The sequence below is a fragment of the Salmo salar genome, chromosome 08 (assembly GCF_965601325.2).
Source record: "Salmo salar chromosome 08, fSalSal1, whole genome shotgun sequence".
In the NCBI taxonomy this organism is placed as follows: domain Eukaryota; kingdom Metazoa; phylum Chordata; class Actinopteri; order Salmoniformes; family Salmonidae; genus Salmo; species Salmo salar.
Window position 1 is genome coordinate 13,609,117 of NC_138298.1, and position 21,150 is coordinate 13,630,266.

The 21,150-nt window shown below is 42.0% G+C and overlaps 1 protein-coding gene across 1 annotated transcript; it reads left to right on the top strand.

The window, feature by feature from the left end:
- The first annotated feature begins 1,926 nt into the window (after window positions 1-1,926).
- Window positions 1,927-21,087, top strand: LOC106610012 (ubiquitin carboxyl-terminal hydrolase 53-like). The gene is made up of 10 exons (XM_082978389.1): window positions 1,927-2,092; window positions 2,360-2,452; window positions 2,893-3,027; window positions 4,810-4,923; window positions 5,539-5,621; window positions 13,516-13,621; window positions 15,891-16,037; window positions 17,331-17,480; window positions 18,571-18,739; window positions 20,858-21,087. Exons 1-10 carry the CDS (start codon window positions 2,015-2,017, stop codon window positions 21,085-21,087), a joined length of 1,305 nt encoding a protein of 434 aa, XP_082834515.1. The 5' UTR covers window positions 1,927-2,014.
- The last annotated feature ends 63 nt before the right edge of the window (window positions 21,088-21,150 follow it).

Sequence of the window (21,150 nt, forward strand, 5' to 3'; positions counted from 1 at the left end):
CCGGAGTGGCCAGACTGCCCTGAACTGCCGGAGTGGCCAGACTGCCCTGAACTGCCGGAGTGGCCAGACTGCCCTGAACTGCCGGAGTGGCCAGACTGCCCTGAACTGCCGGAGTGGCCAGACTGCCCTGAACTGCCGGAGTGGCCAGACTGCCCTGAACTGCCGGAGTGGCCAGACTGCCCTGAACTGCCGGAGTGGCCAGACTGCCCTGAACTGCCGGAGTGGCCAGACTGCCCAGACTGTCCCGAATTGCCAGACTGCCCAGACTGTCCCGAATTGCCAGACTGCCCAGACTGTCCCGAATTGCCAGACTGCCCAGACTGTCCCGAATTGCCAGACTGCCCAGACTGTCCCGAATTGCCAGACTGCCCAGACTGTCCCGAATTGCCAGACTGCCCCGACTGCCCCCCGGCGAAGCCAGAGTGGCCCGACAGCCTGGAACGGCCGGAGCCAGAGCCACCTCCAGAAATAGGTGGGTTGGGGAGGGGGGGTGTAGCACAGTGCCGTCGTTGACGGCAGCCACCCTCCCTTCCCTCCCTTTAGAAAAGGGGACTTTTTGTTGGTGTTGCTTGGGGTTATTTTTTTGTTAAGGTGCTTCTGGGGTAGCACCTTTAAGGGGGGGGTACTGTCACGTCCTGGCCAGTATATAAGGTTAATTGTTTTGTAGTTTGGTCAGGGCGTGGCAGGGGGTATTTGTTTTCTGTGGTTCGGGGTGGTGTGTTTTGTGTAAAGGGTGTTTGATTTAGTAATTCCGGGTTTTGGTTTATGTTTAGTAATTCTATGGTTAGTCTAGGTTGTGTGTTTCTATGTTTGGTTGATTGGGGTTGGGACTCTCAGTTGAAGGCAGGTGTTGTCTATCTGCCTTTGATTGAGAGTTCCATATATTAGGGTGTGTTTGTATGTGTGATTTGTGGGTGATTGTTCTGTGTTTCGCCTTGTGCCTTACCAGACTGTTTATTTGTCGAGTGTTCGTTTTTGTGTTTTGTATGTTCATTGTTGAGATTAATTAAAAATCAAGATGAGCATTCACGTACCTGCTGCGTATTGGTCCTCCATTTCTACCGACAACAACTGTGACACATACATCTATATGCACAATTAATACTTTAACAATTCCCGCAGGTTTTTTTTTTTTTTTTTTTCTACAAAAGCAGATTTACTTGAAGGACAGTGCAGATGCAAAGTTTGGTAACAGAATGACGGCTTGTGCCGTTTGTGCCATAATTGCCCAAAGTTTTTTTTAAAGCCAATGATTTGTCCCATCTCTCTTCCTCTCTTTAGACTTGGTCCCATTGTCATTCAATGTCCAATAGTGCTATTCAAAAGCTTCCCTATGGATGAGCCTGGAAATGACTTCAATGGATCTTTTTGGAAGTGCGAGGCAGGGATGTAATGGATTGGTCCCATGGCCTGCTAGCTCCCTCTTCTCTGTATGTCCAGCTGTGGCAAGCCTCCCCCACTCTCCGGAGAAGGTAAACAACAGCTCCCATCACATAAGTCACTAAATCCTACCTAACCCAATGTCTGATCATAACCAGTGGCCAAGTGCTATTCACTCTCTAAGATGTGCATGGACACATAAGGACTTACCCCTCAGGATGTACAGTAAATTCCCAATCTAGCCCTCATACCATCACGGTCACCTAATCATCCCCAGCTTACAATTGGCTCATTCATCGCCCCTCCTCTTTCCTGTAACTATTCCCCAGGTCATTGCTGTAAATGAGAATGTGTTTTCAGTCAACCTAACTGGTAAAATAAGGGTTAAATAAATAAAATAAATGTATTGTATGATTAAAGTGTTCTCTATGGATATATCTCATAACAGCAGTCTTAAACTCCTGGTCCAGGAGCCACATTTGTATATCCAATTCCCATTAGAGCATAACAACAGCTGGTGACTGCTCTCTCCCCAGGGGCAGGCTCTAACTCTCTGGCATGGGTCAAGCTCTTCAAAAAGCCCGGAGCTGTTGGTGGTGGTGGGGGTGTGGGGAAGTCCTATCAGCCTGGGAGCATGTTGTCTCTGGCTCTAACCAAAGGCCTGCTGAACGAACCAGGCCAGAATAGCTGCTTCCTCAACAGTGCCGTACAGGTGAGTGCTAAAACTTGTCAATATGCAGGTTTATGCAATAGTGTAAACATAGCTTATTTCCTACGGAAGGCTAAGGGGCAAGATTACTCCTAAATTAAGATGTGTCCATGCTTTTGTCTATGTAGGATTTAGGTCTACTTTTCATGTAGAACTTCATGTAGGACTAAAACAGTCATAACATTTTATGTTACAGATGTTGTTGGATTAATACACATATACATGTGATTTGAATATGATCAGTGCAATGCTGTCATTTCACCTGAACAGGTGCTATGGCAGTTGGACATTTTCAGGAGGAGTTTGAGACAGCTTCCTGGTCATTTTTGTCTTGGGGATGCCTGCATTTTCTGCGCTTTAAAGGTTTGTATATAATATCATCATCATCACAATACATCTACACCTAGTTTAATTACTTATTTAAGAGATTCACAAGATGTCCAAGTTCACCATACCACTCATACAAAATGTAGAATAGTTATTTAGTTTCTATTTCAACAAAAATAGCCATTGATATTTGAAGATCTTTTAAACACACTGGTTGAATCAATATTGTTTCGACGTCATTTCAATGAAATAATGTTGAACCAACGTGGAATATACGTTGAATTGACATCTGTGCCCAGTGGGCAGAGTTCCAGACCTAGAATTAAGTCTAATCCTGGACTGCATTGAACATTCTTTTTAGTCCAGGACTGAGCTGAATCTGGGTCCAGGAAACCGTCTCTTAGAGACTTGATAATTAAGGCAACGTACAGTACCCCCCTCCCCTCAATTCTCTACAACGCTTTTTCCCCCTGCAGAGTATTTTCAGCCAGTTCCAGCAGAGCCGAGAGCGAGCGTTGCCTTCGGATAGCCTGCGCCACGCCCTCGCCGAAACCTTTAAGGACGAGCAGCGCTTCCAACTTGGCCACATGGACGACGCTGCAGAGTGCTTTGTAAGTCTAGGACCGTAGCACTTTCTTTTTAGAGATCGAAATGTCATATCAGCCTTTTTTATTGAACTAAAGCAGTTTACCAAAACTCTCCGTTGGTACCCCTTAAATTTGCAAAATTACAGTAACTTTCCCAAAAGTAATTTTGCAACCCTAACCCAGTACAAATATACCTGATTCATCTAGTCACTTAACCAGTTAAGTCAGCTGTGCTAGTTCTGGAATAAATCAATTAAGTGGAAACGGCTGAGAGTACTTTAAGGAGAGGTTTGGGAAACACTGAGCTAAAGGAACAGAAGCTAGGAGGTCAGAGGGTATTTTCTGCTTAGCACACACAAGGTTATATCTCCAACTGAGGTATTTGGGGATTCTCCTAGAGCCATCCAATGGTACCATCTTACAGTAGCTGAAGACCATAATAACCCTATTCAACCAAAAAGGAAGTCAGGAAGACGCCAGGGTAAGACAAGACTACATTTCTCCTGTGCTGTAAAAATATGTTTATAATTTTGAGCAGTTGATTTAGTCTTTCCATGACATAGACGGACCAGGTGAATCCAGGTGACAGCTATGATCCCTTATTGATGTCACCACTTCAATCAGTGTAGATGAAGTGGAGGAGACAAGTTAAAGAAGGATTTTTAAACCTTGAGACAATTGAGACATGGATTGTGTATGTATTTGTATTTGTTAGGGATCCACATTAGCTGCTGCAAAGGGGTACATATAACGCATACAACAATATTACAATGTACGTGTGTGTGGAGTGTGTGTGCTCGTGCCTGTGTGCATATACGTTTGTCTGTACGTGTGTGTCTCTTCACACTACCCGCTGTTCCATAAAAAAATGTTTTATATGTTTTTTAAATCTGATTCTACTGCTTGCATCAGTTACCTGATGTGGAATAGAGTTCCATGTAGTCATGGCTTTATGTAGTACTGTGCACCTCCCAGTCTGTTCTGGAATTGTGAAGAGACCTCTCGTGGGATATGCGTGGGTGTCCGAGCTTTGTGCTAGTAGTTTAAACAACTCGGTGCATTCAGCTTGTCAACACCTCTTACAAAAACAAGTAGTGATGAAGTCAATCTCTCCCCCACTTTGAGCCACGAGAGATTGGCATGCATATCATTAATGTTAACTCCCCATGTACATTTAATGGCCAGCCGTGCTGCCCTGTTCTGAGCAAAAGTCCCTCTTTGTGGCACCTGACCACACGACTGAACAGTAGTCCAGGTGCAACAAAACTAGGGCCTGTAGGACCTGCCTTGTTGATAGTGTTGTTAAGATGGCAGAGCTGTGCTTTATTATAGACAGATGTGTGCCATTCAGAGGGTGAATGACCAAGACAAAAGATGAAAGTGCCTTTGAACAGGGTATGGTAGTAGGTGCCAGGCACACCAGTTTGAGTGTGTCAATAACTGCAACACTGCTGGGTTTTTCACGCTCAACAGTTTGCTGTGTGTATCAAGAATGGTCCACCACCCAAAAGACATCCAGCCAACTTGACACAACTGTGGAAGCATTGGAGTCAACGTGGACCATCATACCTGTGAAATGCTTTCGACACCTTATAGTCCATGCTCCCACGAATTGAGGCACGGACTACAAGTGCAACTCAATATTAGAAAGGTGTTCTTAACGTTTTGTACACTCAGTGTACACTGTTATGTTTCTACTCACAGATATGTGTATCAGGATAGTTTGGGCTACAGATGCTAAGGATGTAATGGAAAACAGTGACTTCAGATGTCTGACCTCATTTTGTTTAATTCTTGGTGCACAAGGAGAACATTCTGGAGAGGATTCACCTGCACATAGTTTCTGACACGGCGACTGAGGCCTGCACATCCAAGTCCTGCATTACCCACCAGAAGTTTGCCATGACACTTTATGAACAGGTAATGTGATTTATTTAATCCACTGTTGATTGGAAAGAGGGAAAAGGAGAGACATATAGAATTGTGGGTGACACTCTATTTAAGGGATACAGGTGTGATGCATCATGATACGTTCATAATGCATTATAAGCCTTACCATCAGTATCTATGAAGTCTTTATAATGTGTTATCATCTTATAATGAAACAGCTATTTTCAGCCATTTTCAGCCATTTGACAAATTTCCATATAAAAAGACGTAGCATTTTCTAAGTTAATTTCTAAAGCATTTATAAGGACTTATACATGCTTGTAACAAGTAATAATACACTATAACTGTATGCCCTAAGTAAAGTGTTACCCAATAGTGACATACTTACTAACAACAAAAAGATTGTAAAACCAAGTCAATTCAATTCAATTGATCTTTATTGTCCCCGTAGGGGAATTCTTGCGCCACCTAAGAGAGACATATACATGCATAAATAAAAGCATACATACAGCATAAATTAGATTTTGCCCCGAAAGCCAATCTGATAAGGCCTAAACACATATCATCGGATTTCCAATTTCAACTTTCTGTCAGTTATTCTGTTATTTTAATTTGACATGAAACTTTGTTTTTCTCCCCCTGCAGTTTGTATGTCGTAGTTGTGGCGCCTCCTCGGACCCCCTTCCTTTCACAGAGTTAGTGCATTATGTCTCCACCACAGCCCTATGGTAAGTACTTCCTCTAAGAAACTTGACACACAGAACTAAATCTTTGCTCTAAGCCAAAGGGGGATTTTCTGGTGAGATGGCGCTGAACTGGATAGCTGCCGTCTTACGGGCTCCTGGTATTGTGTTTTTTTACGCTGATCTTAACTTATTTCCACCATCATTTCCTGTGACCGAAAACAGCTTCTGGACATCAGAACAGCCATCACTAACCTCAATTTAGATGAAGATTTCTACTTCAACGAGTCGGCAGTTCTGGACGTTGATCCCTGGGACTCGAAAGAGGCGATCGTCCAATGTTTTGTTGACGAACGAACAATCACTAGAGAACAAACTGGACGAGCTCCGTTCGAGACTATCCTATCAACGGAACCTGAAGAACTGTAATATCCTATGTTTGTTGAAGTCGTGACTGAACAAGAAATTGGATAATATACACCTCGCTGGCTTTTCCATGCATCGTCAAGATTGGACGGCAGCTTCGGGTAAGATGAGAGGGGGAGGGTTGTGTATGGGGTCAATTTCACGCCATATGTATTGAATTCAAAATAAAATAAATTGTGAACATGAAAAATAAAGTTGAGAATGTAAACATTATATTTTCGAGAACGGGTGAAATCAAAAACCAAACAATTGAATGCAAAACATATCATTTTAAAGCGAGAGCAAAACTCTATGACAAATTATTTAAAAGTATATTTGAAAACAAATGCAAAAATCATTTTCGGTTAAACTTTCCCAGCAACCAATCCTATTGAATACATTTTGCCTACGCTCTTGCCTGCATATACTGCATGTACTGGAGTATTGTCATGCTGAAACAGGAAAGGGCCTTCCCTTTGCCACAAAGTTGGAAGCACAGAATCGTCTAGAAAAGGGCAAAGGCCGGCCCGGGCCCGCGACCTGATTCAATACGGCCCGCGGAATCATGCTCAGATCACATAAAGAATTTAAGATAGTAAAGTTTTGAAAAACGTATTTGTTATTCAAATTAAAAGCCCAATGAATACTCGCCTTTGTGTAATGATTTAACTCCCAGCACTTGTGGGACATTTATTTTGAAGGCACGTATAATTAACAACTGCACGAGGACAGACAGTGACTGACAGGCTGACACACTTCACAGTTACAAATAGTAGCTAGCTATAAATTGCCAAAAATGTGTTTTTCAAAGATAAAAAAAAAGGAAAGTAGACAATGAATGTCGGGTGTTCCAGCAAGAGTGGACATCAAAATATTTCTTTATTGAGGTATCAGGGAAAGCTGTGTGCTTAGTGTGCAAAGAGAGCATCGCTGTCTTGAAAGACTACAATTTGTCCTGACACTTCCAGATGAAGCATGCAGAGAAATATAGGAATATGTATTCTGAGCAGAGGGCAAGTGCATCGAAAGAGTTGCTTTCTCAGTTGCAAAAGCAGCAAGGACTTTTCACAAAACTGCATTCAGCAAACGACGGAATTGCGAGAGGTAGCTATGTACCGTCTCACAAAATTACTAAACATAGCAAGCCATTTAGCTGAGGGTGAATTCATTAAATAATGTTTAATTGACTCTGCAGCAATACTTTGCCCCGACAAGAAAGAGCTGTTTGAAAATGTTTCCCTGTCAAGACGATATGGTGTGTTGAGGACATCACAGAGAATATGGAACAACAGTTGAAAGACATGGTAAAGAATTTCTCCTATTTCTCCTTGGCCCTGGATGAGAGCAGTTGATATTCTTATGCGGTATACCCCCAGACTTTTAAATTACAGAGGAGCTTGCTTCAGTACAGTCAATGAAGAGCACAACCACAGGGAAAGATTTATTGGAGGAGGTTAATAAGTGTGTGGCAAAGTGGGACTGAGTTTTGAAAAGTTATCCAGTGTAACCACTGATGGGTGCCCAAACTTGACAGGAAAAAAGTTGGCCTTTTGAAAAGGATACAAGATCAAGTAGCTAAGCTGAACCGAGATCAGAAAATTATTTTTCTGCATTGCATTATTCATCAGGAGGTGCTCTGTAAATGTGTTCTGAAAATGAGCCATGTTGTGGATACAGTCACTAATGTGGCAAACTTCGTAAGAGCAAAATCGTTAACCCACAGGCAGTTTGTCTCACTGTTGGAAGAGGCAGTTGGATCATGCAGATCTCCCCTACCACACAAACCTGAGAAGGCTGAGTTTGGGGAAGGTGCTTAAAAGGGTGTGGGACTTGAAGTTTTTGCAAATTAAAAGGAAAATATGTGGATTTCCCTCAACTGCAAGATGAAAATGGTTGGCTGATTTTGGCATCACCATGGACATCGTGGCCGTCATAAATGAACTGAATTCCAAACTACAAGGGAAGGGCCTTTTTTCACATTAGATGTAAAGCTTTGTCAAAGCCTTCAAGGGAAAATTCCTCCTCCTGATCCGCCAAGTAGAAGCCAACAATCTCACCCACCGTCCGACACTACTAGTCTGTTCCCTATCAGATGACCAGCGGGAGAAGTATACATCGCTGCTGCATGCATTGAACGGTGAGTTTTCTTGTCGTTTTGAGGATTTCAAAGTGTTGGAAAATGACATGCTGTTGGTTTCCTCTCCTTTCACCTTCAATGTGGATAACGCTCCCACTGACGTGCAACGTGAACTTATCAATCTTCAGTCTGATGCAGTGATTAGAGAACTATTCAAAACAATGTCACTGATGAGGTTATATGCATCTCTCAATGAAAACAAAACTTTCCAAAGATTAGGAGTCATGTTCAGAAGATGTATGTACTGTTTGGGTCAACCTATGTATGTGTACAGACATTTTTAGTGATGAAATATAACAAGTCAAAACTGTAATACCTTATGCTGAAGCATAAGGTATTACAGATTTGACTTGTTATATTTCCTCACTAAAAATGTTGTGGCTGAACGACGACACTATCAACATACAGCTGGCTGGTTATACGCCGCATCGGTAGGATAGAACAGTGGCGTCTGGTAAGACAAGGGGCGGTGGACTATATATTTTTGTAAATAACAGCCGGTGCACAATATCTAAGGACGTCTCAAGCTATTGCTCGCCTGAGTATTTCATGATAAGCTGTAGACCACACTATCTACCTAGAGAGTTTCTCTGTATTTTTCGTAGCTGTTTACAAACCCCCACAGTCAGAGGCTGGCACTAAGCCACCATTGAATGAGTTGTATTCTGCCATAGGCAAATAAGAAAACGCTAACCCAGAGGCGGCGCTCCTAGTAGCCGGGGACTTTAATGCAGGGAAACTTAAATCCGTTTTACCAAATTTCTATCAGCATGTTAAATGTGCAACCAGAGGAGAAAAAAAACTCTAGACCACCTTTACTCCACACACAGAGACACATACAAAGCTCTCCCTCGCCTTGCATTTGGCAAATCTGACCATAATTCTCTCCTGGTTCCTGCTTACAAGCTAAAATTAAAGCAGGAAGCACCAGTGACTAGATCAATAAAAAAGTGGTCAGATGAAGCAGATGCTAAGCTACAGGACTGTTTTGCTAGCACAGACAGGAATATGTTAATGGCTTCCTCCGATGGCATTGAGGAGTACACCACATCAGTCACTGGCTTCATCAATAAGTGCATTGATGATGTCATCCCCACAGTGACCGTACATACATACCCCAACCAGAAGCCATGGTTTACAGGCAACATCCGCACTGAGCTAAAGGCTAGAGCTTCCGCTTTCAAGGAGCGGGACTAACACGGAAGCTTATAAGAAATCCCGCTATGCCCTCCGACAAACCATCAAACAGGCAAAGCGTCAATACAGGACCAAGATCGAATTGTACTACACCAGCTCTGACGCTCGTCGGATGTGGCAGGGCTTGCAAACCCTAACTGACTACAAAGTGAAGCACAGCCGAGAGCTGCCCAGTGACACAAGCCTACCAGACGAGCTAAACTACTTCTATGCTCGCTTCAAGGCAAATAACACTGAAATGTGCATGAGAGCACCAGCTGTTCCGGAAGACTGTGTGATGACACTCTCCGCAGTCGATGTGAGTAAGACCTATAAACAGGTTAACAGACAGATTACCAGGACGTGTACTGCGAGCATGCACTGACCAACTGGCAAGTGTCTTCACTGACATTACCAGGACGTGTACTGCGAGCATGCGCTGACCAACTGGCAAGTGTCTTCACTGACATTTTCAACCTCTCCCTGTCCGAGTCTGTAATACCAAGCAGACCACCATGGTGCCTGTGCCTAAGAACACTAAGGTAACCTGCCTAAATGACTACCAACCCATAGCACTCACGTCTGTAGCCATGAAGTGCTTTGAAAGGTTGGTCATGGCTCACATCAACACCATTATCCCAGAAACCCGAGACTCACTCCAATTTGCATACCGCCCCAAGAGATGTGAATCTGTACACAGATGATGCAATCTCAATTGCACTCCACACTGCCCTTTCCCACCTGGACAAAAGGAACACCTATGTAAGAGTACTATTCATTGACTACAGCTCAGCGTTCAACACCATAGTGCCCTCAAATCTCATCAATAAGCTAAGGACCCTGGAACTAAACACCTCCCTCTGCAACTGGATCCTGGACTTCCTGCCGGGCCAAACCCAGGTGGTAATGGTAGGTAACAACACATCTGCCACGCTGATCCTCAACACAGGGGCCCCTCAGCGGTGTGCGCTCAGTCCCCTCCTGTACTCCCTGTTCACTCATGACTGCACAGCCAGGTGCCAACACCATCATTAAGTTTGCCGATGACAGAACAGTGGTAGGCCTGATCACCGACAACGATGAGACAGCCTATAGCGAGGAGGTCAGAGACCTGGCTGTGTTGTGCCAGGACAACAACCTCTCCCTCAGCGTGATCAAGACAAAGGAGATGATTGTGGACTACAGGAAAAAGAGGACCGAGCACGCCCCCATTCTCATCGACGGAACTGCAGTGGAGCAGGATGAGAGCTTCAAGTTCACCAACAAACTAACATGGTCCAAGCACACCAAGACAGTCGTGAAGAGGGTACGACAAAACCTACTCCCCCTCAGGAGACTGAAAAGATTTGCCATGGGTCCTCAGATCCTCAAAAGGTTCTACAGCTGCACCATCGAGAGCATCCTGACTGGTTGCATCACTGCCTGGTATGGAAACTGCTCAGCCTCTGACCACAAGGCACTACAGATGGTAGTACGAACGGCCCAGTACATCACTGGGGTTCAAGCTTCCTGCCATCCAGGACCTCTATACCAGGCGGTGTCAGAGGAAGGCCCTAAATATTGTCAGACTCCTGCCACCCTAGTCATAGACTGTTCTCTCTGCTACTGCATGGCAAGCGGTACCGGAGCGCCAAGTCTAGGTCCAAGAGGCTTCTAAACAGCTTCTACCCCCAAGCCATAAGTCTCCTGAACACCTAATTAAATGGCTACCCAGACTATTTGCATTGCACCCCCCTCTCTCTTTTTTACATCGCTGCCTCTCTGTTGTTATCATGTATTCATAGTCACTTTAATAACTCTGCCTACATGTACATATTACCTCAACTAACCGGTGCCCCCGCACATTGACTCTGTAACGGTACCCCCCTGTATATAATCTCGCTATTGTTATTTTACCGCTGCTCTTTAATTATTTGTTATTATACCTGTTGTATTCGGCGCATGTGACTAATAACGATTTGATTTGAAGTCAAGGGACAGATAATCTCTTACTGACTCTCACCTCTCAGCAATCCTGCGCATTGCAATGTCAGAAACTATAGCTGACTTCACTGCTCTAGTCAATGCCCATCAGAGACTTCACTCCTCACACTGATTGAGTAATTTAAATTTAATGTTGAGCTCTCTATCGTGTTATTGTGCAGTCCGTTAACAAGAGTTCAATCCGTGGGTGCTGAATGCACAGTGTACTTTTCCCTCCGTGTAGTTCATTGCATGTTTAATAATGAAAATACCTACCGAAAGGAGAGCGTGGATGTGGTTTATTTATGGTTTATTATGTTAAAGTTAAATAAGTAGCATATCTGGACGTGATTTACAGTAGATATATCTGTCAACACAGTCATATATATGATGTATAATTTTGTAATATGATTCTGGTCCGCAATGATATATTGTCCGCAATGATATATTCTAATGTGGCCCTCCTTGGAAATAATTGCCCAGGCCTGGTCTTGAATGTCATTGTATGAACTAAGGGCCCTAGCCCGGACTATGAAAAACAGCCACAACCATTATTCCTTCTCCACCAAACTTTACAGTTGGCACTATGCATTGGGGCAGGTAGCGTTCTCCTGGCATCCGCCAAACCCAGATTTGTCCTTTGGACAGCCAGATGGTGAAGCATGATTCATCACTCCAGATAACGCGTTTCCAATGCTCCAGAGTCCAATGGCGGCGAGCTTTACACCATTCCAGCTGATGCTTGACATTGCGCATAGTGATCTTAGGCTTGTGTGCGGCTGCTCGGCCATGGGAATCCATTTCATGAAGCTCCCGAGGAACAGTTCTTGTGCGGACGTTGCTTCCAGAGGATGTTTGGAACTCGGTAGCTACATGCTTCAGCAATCGGCGGTCCCGTTCTGTGAGCTTGTGTGACATAACACTGCGGCTAAGCCGTTGTTGCTCCTAGATGTTTCCACTTCACAATAACAGCACCTAGAGTTGACCAGGGCAGATCTAGCAGGGCAGAAATTTGACTAAGTGACTTGTTGGAAAGGTGACCTCCTATGACGGTACCATGTTGAAAGTCACTAAGCTCTTCAGTAAGGCCATTCTACTGCCAATGTTTGTCTATGGAGATTGCATGGCAGTGTGCTCGATTTTATGGCTGAAATCCAGTCATTTGAAGGGGTGTTCACATACTTTTGTATATATAGTGCATCTTCTTCAATTACCTCATACCCCTGCACATTGACAGCCTCAATTTGTCAGTGCATGGACAACAAGGTGTCGAAAGCGGTCCAGAGGGATGCTGGCCCGTGTTGACTCCAATGCATCCCACAGTTGTGTCAAGTTGCCTGGATATCCTTTGGGTGGTGGACCATTCCTGATACAGACGGGAAACTGTTGAGTGTGGAAAACCCAGCAGCGGTGCAGTTCTTGGCAACTACTACCACACCTCGTTCAAAGGCACTTAAATATTTTGTCTTGCCCATTCACCCTCTGAATGGCACACATACACAATCCGTCTCAATTGTCTCATGGCTTAAAAATCATTATTTAACCTGTCTCCGCCCCCTTCATCTACACTGATTGAAGTGGATTTAACAGGTGACATCAATAAGGGATGATAGCGTTCACCTGGTCAGTCTATGTCATGGAAAGAGCAGGTGTTCCTAATGTTTTGTACACTCAGTGTCTAGCAAGTTAACGTTACTCATTGTGTATGTATTCCTTGTGTTATTATGTTTCTATATTTTTCTCTCTGCATTGTTGAGAAAAACCTGTACGTAAACATTTCACTGTTTAGTCTACACCTGTTGTTATACGAGGCATGCGACAAATAACATTTGATTTGGTTTAGCAACATTTTATATTACAGTGCATAGGCATCGTTCTATAATAACTGTAAGGCAATAACCTATGTGAATGCCTTGTACCAGGTGTGTACGCACAGCTAGTTGTAGAATAGACCTACTACTCTAATAGGTCGTGCCACAACTTCTTTTACCAAAGTACTCTAACTGCATAATGTGCTAGTGGTCGGTAAGACTTTAGGCTACAGTGCTATTATAACTGTCTAACTTGTGTGTAAGTACAGTGTGTCAGTACAGTGTAATAACTTTACTGTAACTGTACTGCAAAGTGTGACCGTGCTAGCCTGCTAAGCGATCACAACGTACGTTGTTCCTCTTACACTTTCTGTTAGGTTTGGATAAGGCTTATGTGATTTACAGTGCAGAAGGACACCACTCATATCCTGCCCCCTCTGTGTCCCAGCCAACAGGTGGACCGCTTCTTGGGGCAGAACGACAGGCTTCGGTCGGACATGTTCGGGGAATTGCTGCAGGCGGCAAACACCTTCGGTGACCTACGGAACTGTCCGGTATGTTGCTCATTTTCATTATGAACCACAGTTTGATGTCTAATATCCAATGTGATGTATTTGGTTTTGATAGACATGTGGCCATGCTGTTATCTATGCAGCCAGAAAGTTGTTGCTGAACAATGTGAAAGCAATGTGCCGTCATCCCAGTTTCTAGCAGTACATGACTCCAATGGATTATTTATGTAATCTATGACCAAAATAGTCCAAACCCATTTTATTTTTAAAAAATATCCAGAACTCCTCGTCCAATCAAATCACTCTGTTAGTCAATTACTGTTGGTCAGGTCATGTAGTGGACAGGGATTGTGCTTTTTGAACTGTGAAAGTCCGTTACTGTAGCAATGTTCATGATGTTATTTGTTTATAAATCACTGTCATCTTCTGAATACAGAAAGGATCTAGCGATTAATGGATTCTACCAGCTATTCTATCAGTATCAAAAACATTCTGTGATTGATTAACTATAGGACACATCTTCACATAAATGTTACTCTGTAAATACTACAATACTGTTTTATTGAACTGAACCTTAACGTATGACCTTCAGAACAATATATTATAGCTACTGTACCTGCAGTATCCCAAAGCAAGTGAATGCAGATCCACAGTATTTAATTCAAACCCGCATCGAGCTGATTTCTACTCTCTGCATTCTGCTGTGTGACATTATGATGGAACAGGCCTGAAGGAGAGGCAGCCAGACTAGTGTTAGGGATATAAATAGCAGTTAAGGCTTATCCACTGTTGCTCTCTCATCTTGATTGGCTAGCACTGGTCTACCACTTCAATGTGCGTCAGCCCTGGTGCAAGTGCTTTGTTCCATTAACCCTTTCTACTGTTCCTGGATCAAAAAATCTTATCACGCAGGATTATTAAAGGTAGATATTAAAGCTAATTTTGCATTTTATGTAATGAAAGTTGTATTTCATTTTTCATATTAACAACATTAAGAATAACTAACAACGTGTAAATAATAATTATAAAGGATTAGTAAATAGTTTATTAATCATTATACACTGGGTGGTTCGAGCGCTGAGTGCTGATTGGCTGACAGCCATGGTATATCAGACCGTATACCATGGGTATGACAAAACATTTATTTTTACTGCTCTAATTACATTAGTAACCAGTTTATAATAGCAATAAGGCACCTCGGGGGGTTTGTGATGTATGGCAAATGTACCACGGCTAAGGGCTGTTTCCAGGCACTCCACTTTGTGTCGTGCACGGACATGCACGGTCAACGGTGGGACCTAATACAGACAGGTGTGTGCCTTTCAAAATCATGTCCAATCAATTGAATTTACCACAGGTGGACTCCAATTAAGTTGTAGAAACATCTCAAGGATGATCAATGGAAACAGGATGCACCTGAGCTCAATTTGAATCTCATAGCGAAGGGTCTGAATACTTATGTAAATAAGGTATTTCTGTTTTTTATTTTTTATACATTTACAAACATTTCTAAACTTGTTTTCTCTTTGTCATTATGAGGTATTGTGTGTAGATTGCTGAGGATTTTTATTTATTTAATCAATTTTAGAATGAGGCTGTAACGTAACAAGTCAAGGGCGGTGAATACTTTCCAAAGGCACTGTATGTGCATATATTAGCATTTTCGTTATTTTTCTCAGCATAGAGTTTGTATGAAGGTACACATCACACTATTACAACAGTTTGACTGTTTTTGAATAAAATGTTCAATATATTTTCTTGAGGATCCTCTGTGTTGTGTGCTTATTGTTTAACCATTGATATATTCTATGGGCCATTTTGAGACCTTAAGGAGGTACTGCTGGAATATCTACCAATGGCATATCCTGTGATAAATGACACTGGTCACGCAAAACATTTATAAAGTGTATATATAGCCCACACTTTAGATGAGGCCACGGAAAAATACTTAACTAACGATTAGTAAATGGTTTATAAGGACTTATATTAAACATCTTATACATCATTATTAAATACTTTAGAAGTTGTTCATAAATGTATGAATCACTAGGTTACTAACATTTACAAATGTGGGAGTAATCATTAATAAATGAATAAACTATTTACTAATCCATTATAAATGCTTTATTACGTGGAGTTATTATAAAGTGCAACCATAGTGCTGTATATATTATAGTTTATGATTCCTATATGATGCAACATGTTTCATGGCAAAGTTGACAAGGTTTCTGGAATAAAATACATAGATTTATATATAGATTTCTGCTTTTAATTATCTCTCCTGGATGATAGTTTCTCATCGTCTTTGCAGAGCAACTGTGGCCAGAGCATCAAGATCTGTCGGGTTCTCATGAACCGCCCAGAGATCGTCACCATTGGCTTTGTGTGGGACGCAGAGCAGTCTGACCTTACAGAGGATGTGGTGAGGTCACTGGGTCCACATCTCAACCTCTCGGGGGTAAGAGTTAAAGATGCACAATGGAAGTTTAGTCGCTAATTGTTTACCTCAAATTTGGCTTGAGGGTTGACTGTATGGTTCATATACATGATTATGTAATATTAATCAATTTATTTTAATAATAATAATACAGAGTAAGATAATAATAACTATATATATATATATATATATATATATATATCATTTAGCAGACTTTTATCCAAAGCAACTTAGTCATGCGGCACACATTTTTGTATGGGTGGCCCCATTGCCAATCGAACCCACAAACCCTAGGCATTGCAAGCGCCATGATCTACCAATTGACCCACACAGCACCCCAATCCCATTCAACCACACAGTCCTTCATTTTAGAATATTTTTTACTCTTACATGGGTGTCCAATTATGTAATTTCTGCACAGAATTTTATCCTATTTGGTGGACCCTTTTGGTTTTAAACACACCCCCAGTGGCTAATCTTCAGTATACAAGATACAGTATATACAGTTTCATCTGTAAGATTTCCTGTTTCTCATTTTAACCGCTAAAATAAAGTAGCTACGCCTCCATTTTGAGGAAAACAACTTAAAAATGAAGATCATGAAAGAAAACAAAAAACACTAAATCAAATATTTGCATGTATGTGAGATATTACAAAATATGATAACAAGAGATAAACAAGTCAGGAAAAGCTGACAGCACTACAATGTTATTACTACAGTTATTACATGAATAGTGGAACTTTAGGTGTAGTGTTGAAACAGGTCTAACAGATGTAAGTTATACGTTACAATGCTATAACATATACACTATAATTACACTGACTGCACCTGCCTATGTAAGTACCATGTAAATACATACTGTAGGTATTAAGGACACTTATTGTAAAACTTATTCGTAAATCCTTGAATTTATTCATGCCACAATCAGGTATAACAATTGTTAGTAGTTTGTAGCAATATGTAAATGTAATTACACTGTACCTGCCTTTGTAACTACCATTTAAATGCATAGTTATTAGGGGCACATATTGTGAAGTATGATCAAAGAACAAAATTATGAACACACATTTCAAATGTGAAATGGCTCACACACAAAGAGACGACATGATTGTCCAATGATTATGTTCACATTCCAGTCTGACTAAATCCTATCCAGGTCTGGCAGGCATCTGTAAAGTAGCCAGACTGGATAGCTGTATTAGGGTTGCTTGAGTATTAACCAAGTGTCAATGTTGGTTGAAGATTCCTGTCCTAATTGATCATCGGTATGCCATCTTTCATGTATGTCCTATTTCATGTATGTCATATTTCAGCTGTTCAACCGGGTCACTGATGAGAACGCCAAAAGGAGTGAGTTACATCTCGTGGGAATGATTTGTTTCTCCAGCAAACATTACTCTGCGTTCGCTTATCACACCAAGTCCTCAAAATGGGTCTTCTTTGATGACGCCACCGTGAAAGAAGTGAGTGTTCAAATGAATGTGTTGGTGTCTGTTTCAAATGAATTGAGAAAAATGCTTCTAATATCTCATAGATGATCTATTTGTGCAGATGTTGCAAAAGTAATGTCAAAACTTTGAAAACCACCTCAAAAGTGTTCTTATGTGGAGATAAGTCCCAGGCCATCAATTCAGTAGATCTAGCCACATCAAATGAATTGGAACATTAAGGACCAAATAATTTCCAGATCTTATTCGGTGCTTTTCTTTTTCATTAATTTGGTGTTGGCATACAGATAGATTGCCACAATCCAAGGCGTGGGATTCATCTTGATGTTAGACTACATATTAGGTTCAAAAACATCTGGTAAGTGTTGATTTTGGAGTGTAATGTTCCTTTAACATTGCCGACCGGTAAACATAATCTGCGTTTAATGAATAAAAGAAAATAGGTTATTATTACTCTTTTGACAGGAGCCGTAAAAGCAATGCTTTCCTTTTAACAGCTGGGCTATCCTTTGATCTATCCTTGGGATCCTGAGTGGCGCACTGCATCGCAGTGCTAGATGCATCACTACAGACCCGGGTTCAATCCCAGGCTGTATCACGACCGGCCGTGATCGCGAGTCCCATAGGGCGGTGCACAATTGGCCCAACGTCGTCTGGGTTAGGGAGGGTTTGGCCGGGTAGGCCGTCATTGTAAATAAGAATTTGTTCTTAACTGACATGCCTTGTTAAACAAACATTTTAAAAGCTCAGCAATCAACTAAAGGCTCTCCCAAGAGCTCTGCCAAATTGTAATGATGAAACATGAAAGCAAAATGGTTCACAAAAGACGGAAGCCATTTTAACATCTTACTTGAACTATCCATCGTTAAGCTGACAGTTATGCAAGGTCTATGCCTCACCATCAAAAACACGACACTGGACCATGTTTCATTTGGAGTCACCACACACGCAGAAAGACACAGCAAATTCTCTGTACTTCACATTATATGAAGTAAATAAAAACGTCAACATACTAGTTGCTACTATTTAGCGTTTAGTCTCAAACATGTCAGTCACACATTAAAACATTCTTTTCACTTTTACGTTATTTTTATGTTCTTCTTAGATCGGATCCAAGTGGAAAGACGTGGCCTCTAAATGCATCCGGGGACATTTCCAGCCACTGCTCCTGTTCTACACTAACCTGGAGGGGACCCCAGTCTCCAGCGAGGACGCACCCAGACAAACGATTATGTGTCCCCGCTTCAAGCCCCACATCAACGGGGAAGTGCCAGGTAAGACGAAACCTTAACGGTTGGTTTACACAATGAGTCGTCACAAAAACAGTTGGTTTTTAGCTGCTACACTGGACTCGTTACTCGTTATAAAGAGTTTTTGGCCGTGTGCCGCACTTCAAATTCTTGAAAATAGAACTAGAGTGTAATTTTATGCAAAGTTTTGTAGGTTCTAGGTTATATTGAAATTAATGACAGTGTCTCAGGTTCAGCCAAAATTTAAGTTTCCAGTGTAGCAGACCTTTATGGGAGGTGTAGGGCGTGGTAGGTGAAGGGTCGTTAAACATTCACTTCACTTTTTCGGTCACTACCACCTGGTGCAAAAATGTTGGTAACACTTTACTTAAGGCATTTAGGTAGAATGCATTATGATGTGATCATAAAGCTTTGTAAGACTTTGTTTCACACTCGTCCTGTGGCTAGCTCAGTGTCTTTCCTCAATGGCCTGCCCATACACAAGGTTCTATCTAGATCACACATCCAACACGTTTGCTTTCGGAAATGGTGCCCTGCTCTTTGAAACGGACCGTTTAGCCTGGGCGTCGTATCCGGTCACCTCTTTCGGAATGGGATTTGATTTTCATTGTTACGTGGATAAGCGTAAATAATTAAAGTGTTGTGTTGGGTTATTGTTTGATGTAGATTATTGGTTTATATAAGGACGGATATTTGTGAGGATGCTTTTGGGCAGTATTGGCCAGATTATCGATGCTGTTGATAGTTTTTTTTAGGCATTGTTAACCTGCTTTTGCAGTGCTCTTGTCTGAGAATAACCTTTTCCCGATTTGGAGATTATCTGGTCAGGAAAATGTAAATTGTGGGCTCGCCAGAGACTACATAAATACTTGTTTCATGTTGAAATCCAATCGAATATAAATACACTTACCATGCCATATTTGGCAAATTTTGTAAAGTAAACAAAGAGTGCAATTTTCCAGTCATATTGCTGCACCTGTGACCAAGTAAAGCAAAAATTATTTGGGGGGATGGGACAATCAAATCTCACTGGTTGCCCTATATACTGTACAGTCACGCATGCATTTCACAACACCCGCAATAACATCTGCTATACATGTTTGTGTGACCAATAAAATTGATTTGATGACTACTGATGAAGAGTAGCTGGTATGCTGTAACACTGGTTAGGTGTCCGAATTCTCTACTTTTCTCCAGAAGTGTACACTCACAAAGTGGACGCTCCTCCCCATGCATTTAAAAGCATGATCTAAAAAGCTTATGAAATAATTTACCTAATTGTGCATGTGGGTTGATTCCAAAAGCAAGAAAATTATTTTGAGGGCCTAATTCCAATAGGAATCAGATATTAGTCTGGACCTTACAAGAAAGCATTTTGAGGGCCTGATGTGGCTCCAGAGCCATGGGAGCATCCACCGTATTCTTTGCACCAGCCTTTTCTTTTTAAATCTGTGAAGGCAAGTGAAAATGTGTACACACAAAGCAGCAGGGTAAAGAATTGGTACGCAACATGGGCTGGCTAGATGCTACCAAAAATGGAGTAAACTAATGCCAGTTGCTGTTTTAGTGAGGCAGAACACCTTGGCAAGGATAGACACAGATTTGTGACAGGCCAACTACTGAGCTGGGTCATGTCATGTGTCATAGAAACACAACCAAAGGAGCAGACAACACTTGTGGAAAAAGTGCAACTTTTTTATAATGTTTTTTTTAAATGCATTGTCCAATGTTGCGTTTTAGCTTACAGCAGCTGTGGCCAGCTCTCCTCCTGTGCAGTTGGCCACCACTGCAGGATTTTATTCTAGTCTTACTTTAACATACTTTATTCTGCTAACTGTTGAGAAAGTCAATCAGCTGGGTTAGTGTAGGGCTGGAACAAAGGCCTTCATACACATAGGTTGCGTTCCAGACCAACTGCATTGCAGATGTTGCATTACAACAACAAATGGTTGTGTGCCACGTCATTGACTGCGCAGTTAAGCATCAGATTGCTATATCATATGATGTGGATAGCTGACATGTTAAACACCCATCCAAGCGTTCTGAGATCTGGCATGCATCTGAAATGTAGTCAGCCTGGATCGTGGCCATTAGCTCTCACCTCATCTCACTGAATGCCTGTCTGATGTTCTGCTTCTGCAGCAGGGATGAAGAAGTTGGATGCCGTCTGGGAGAATGCAGGCCCATTCCGCTCCAACCAGGGGCCCTATAAGCAGATGCTACTTCCACCCTCCACCTCAGGCTACAAAAGAGGTAAGATCCGAATTGAGGCCAGTAGGCACAGAACAGTAGAAAATGCTTTGAAGCATATTGAACCTCATTTTCGTTTTCCATTTCAAACGTTGTACTTCGGGGTGCTTTGCAGAACATGACCCAGACTTGGATTTTGGCGGAGGAAGACAACTAAGATTAAAAAAACACCTCAAAACATAAGT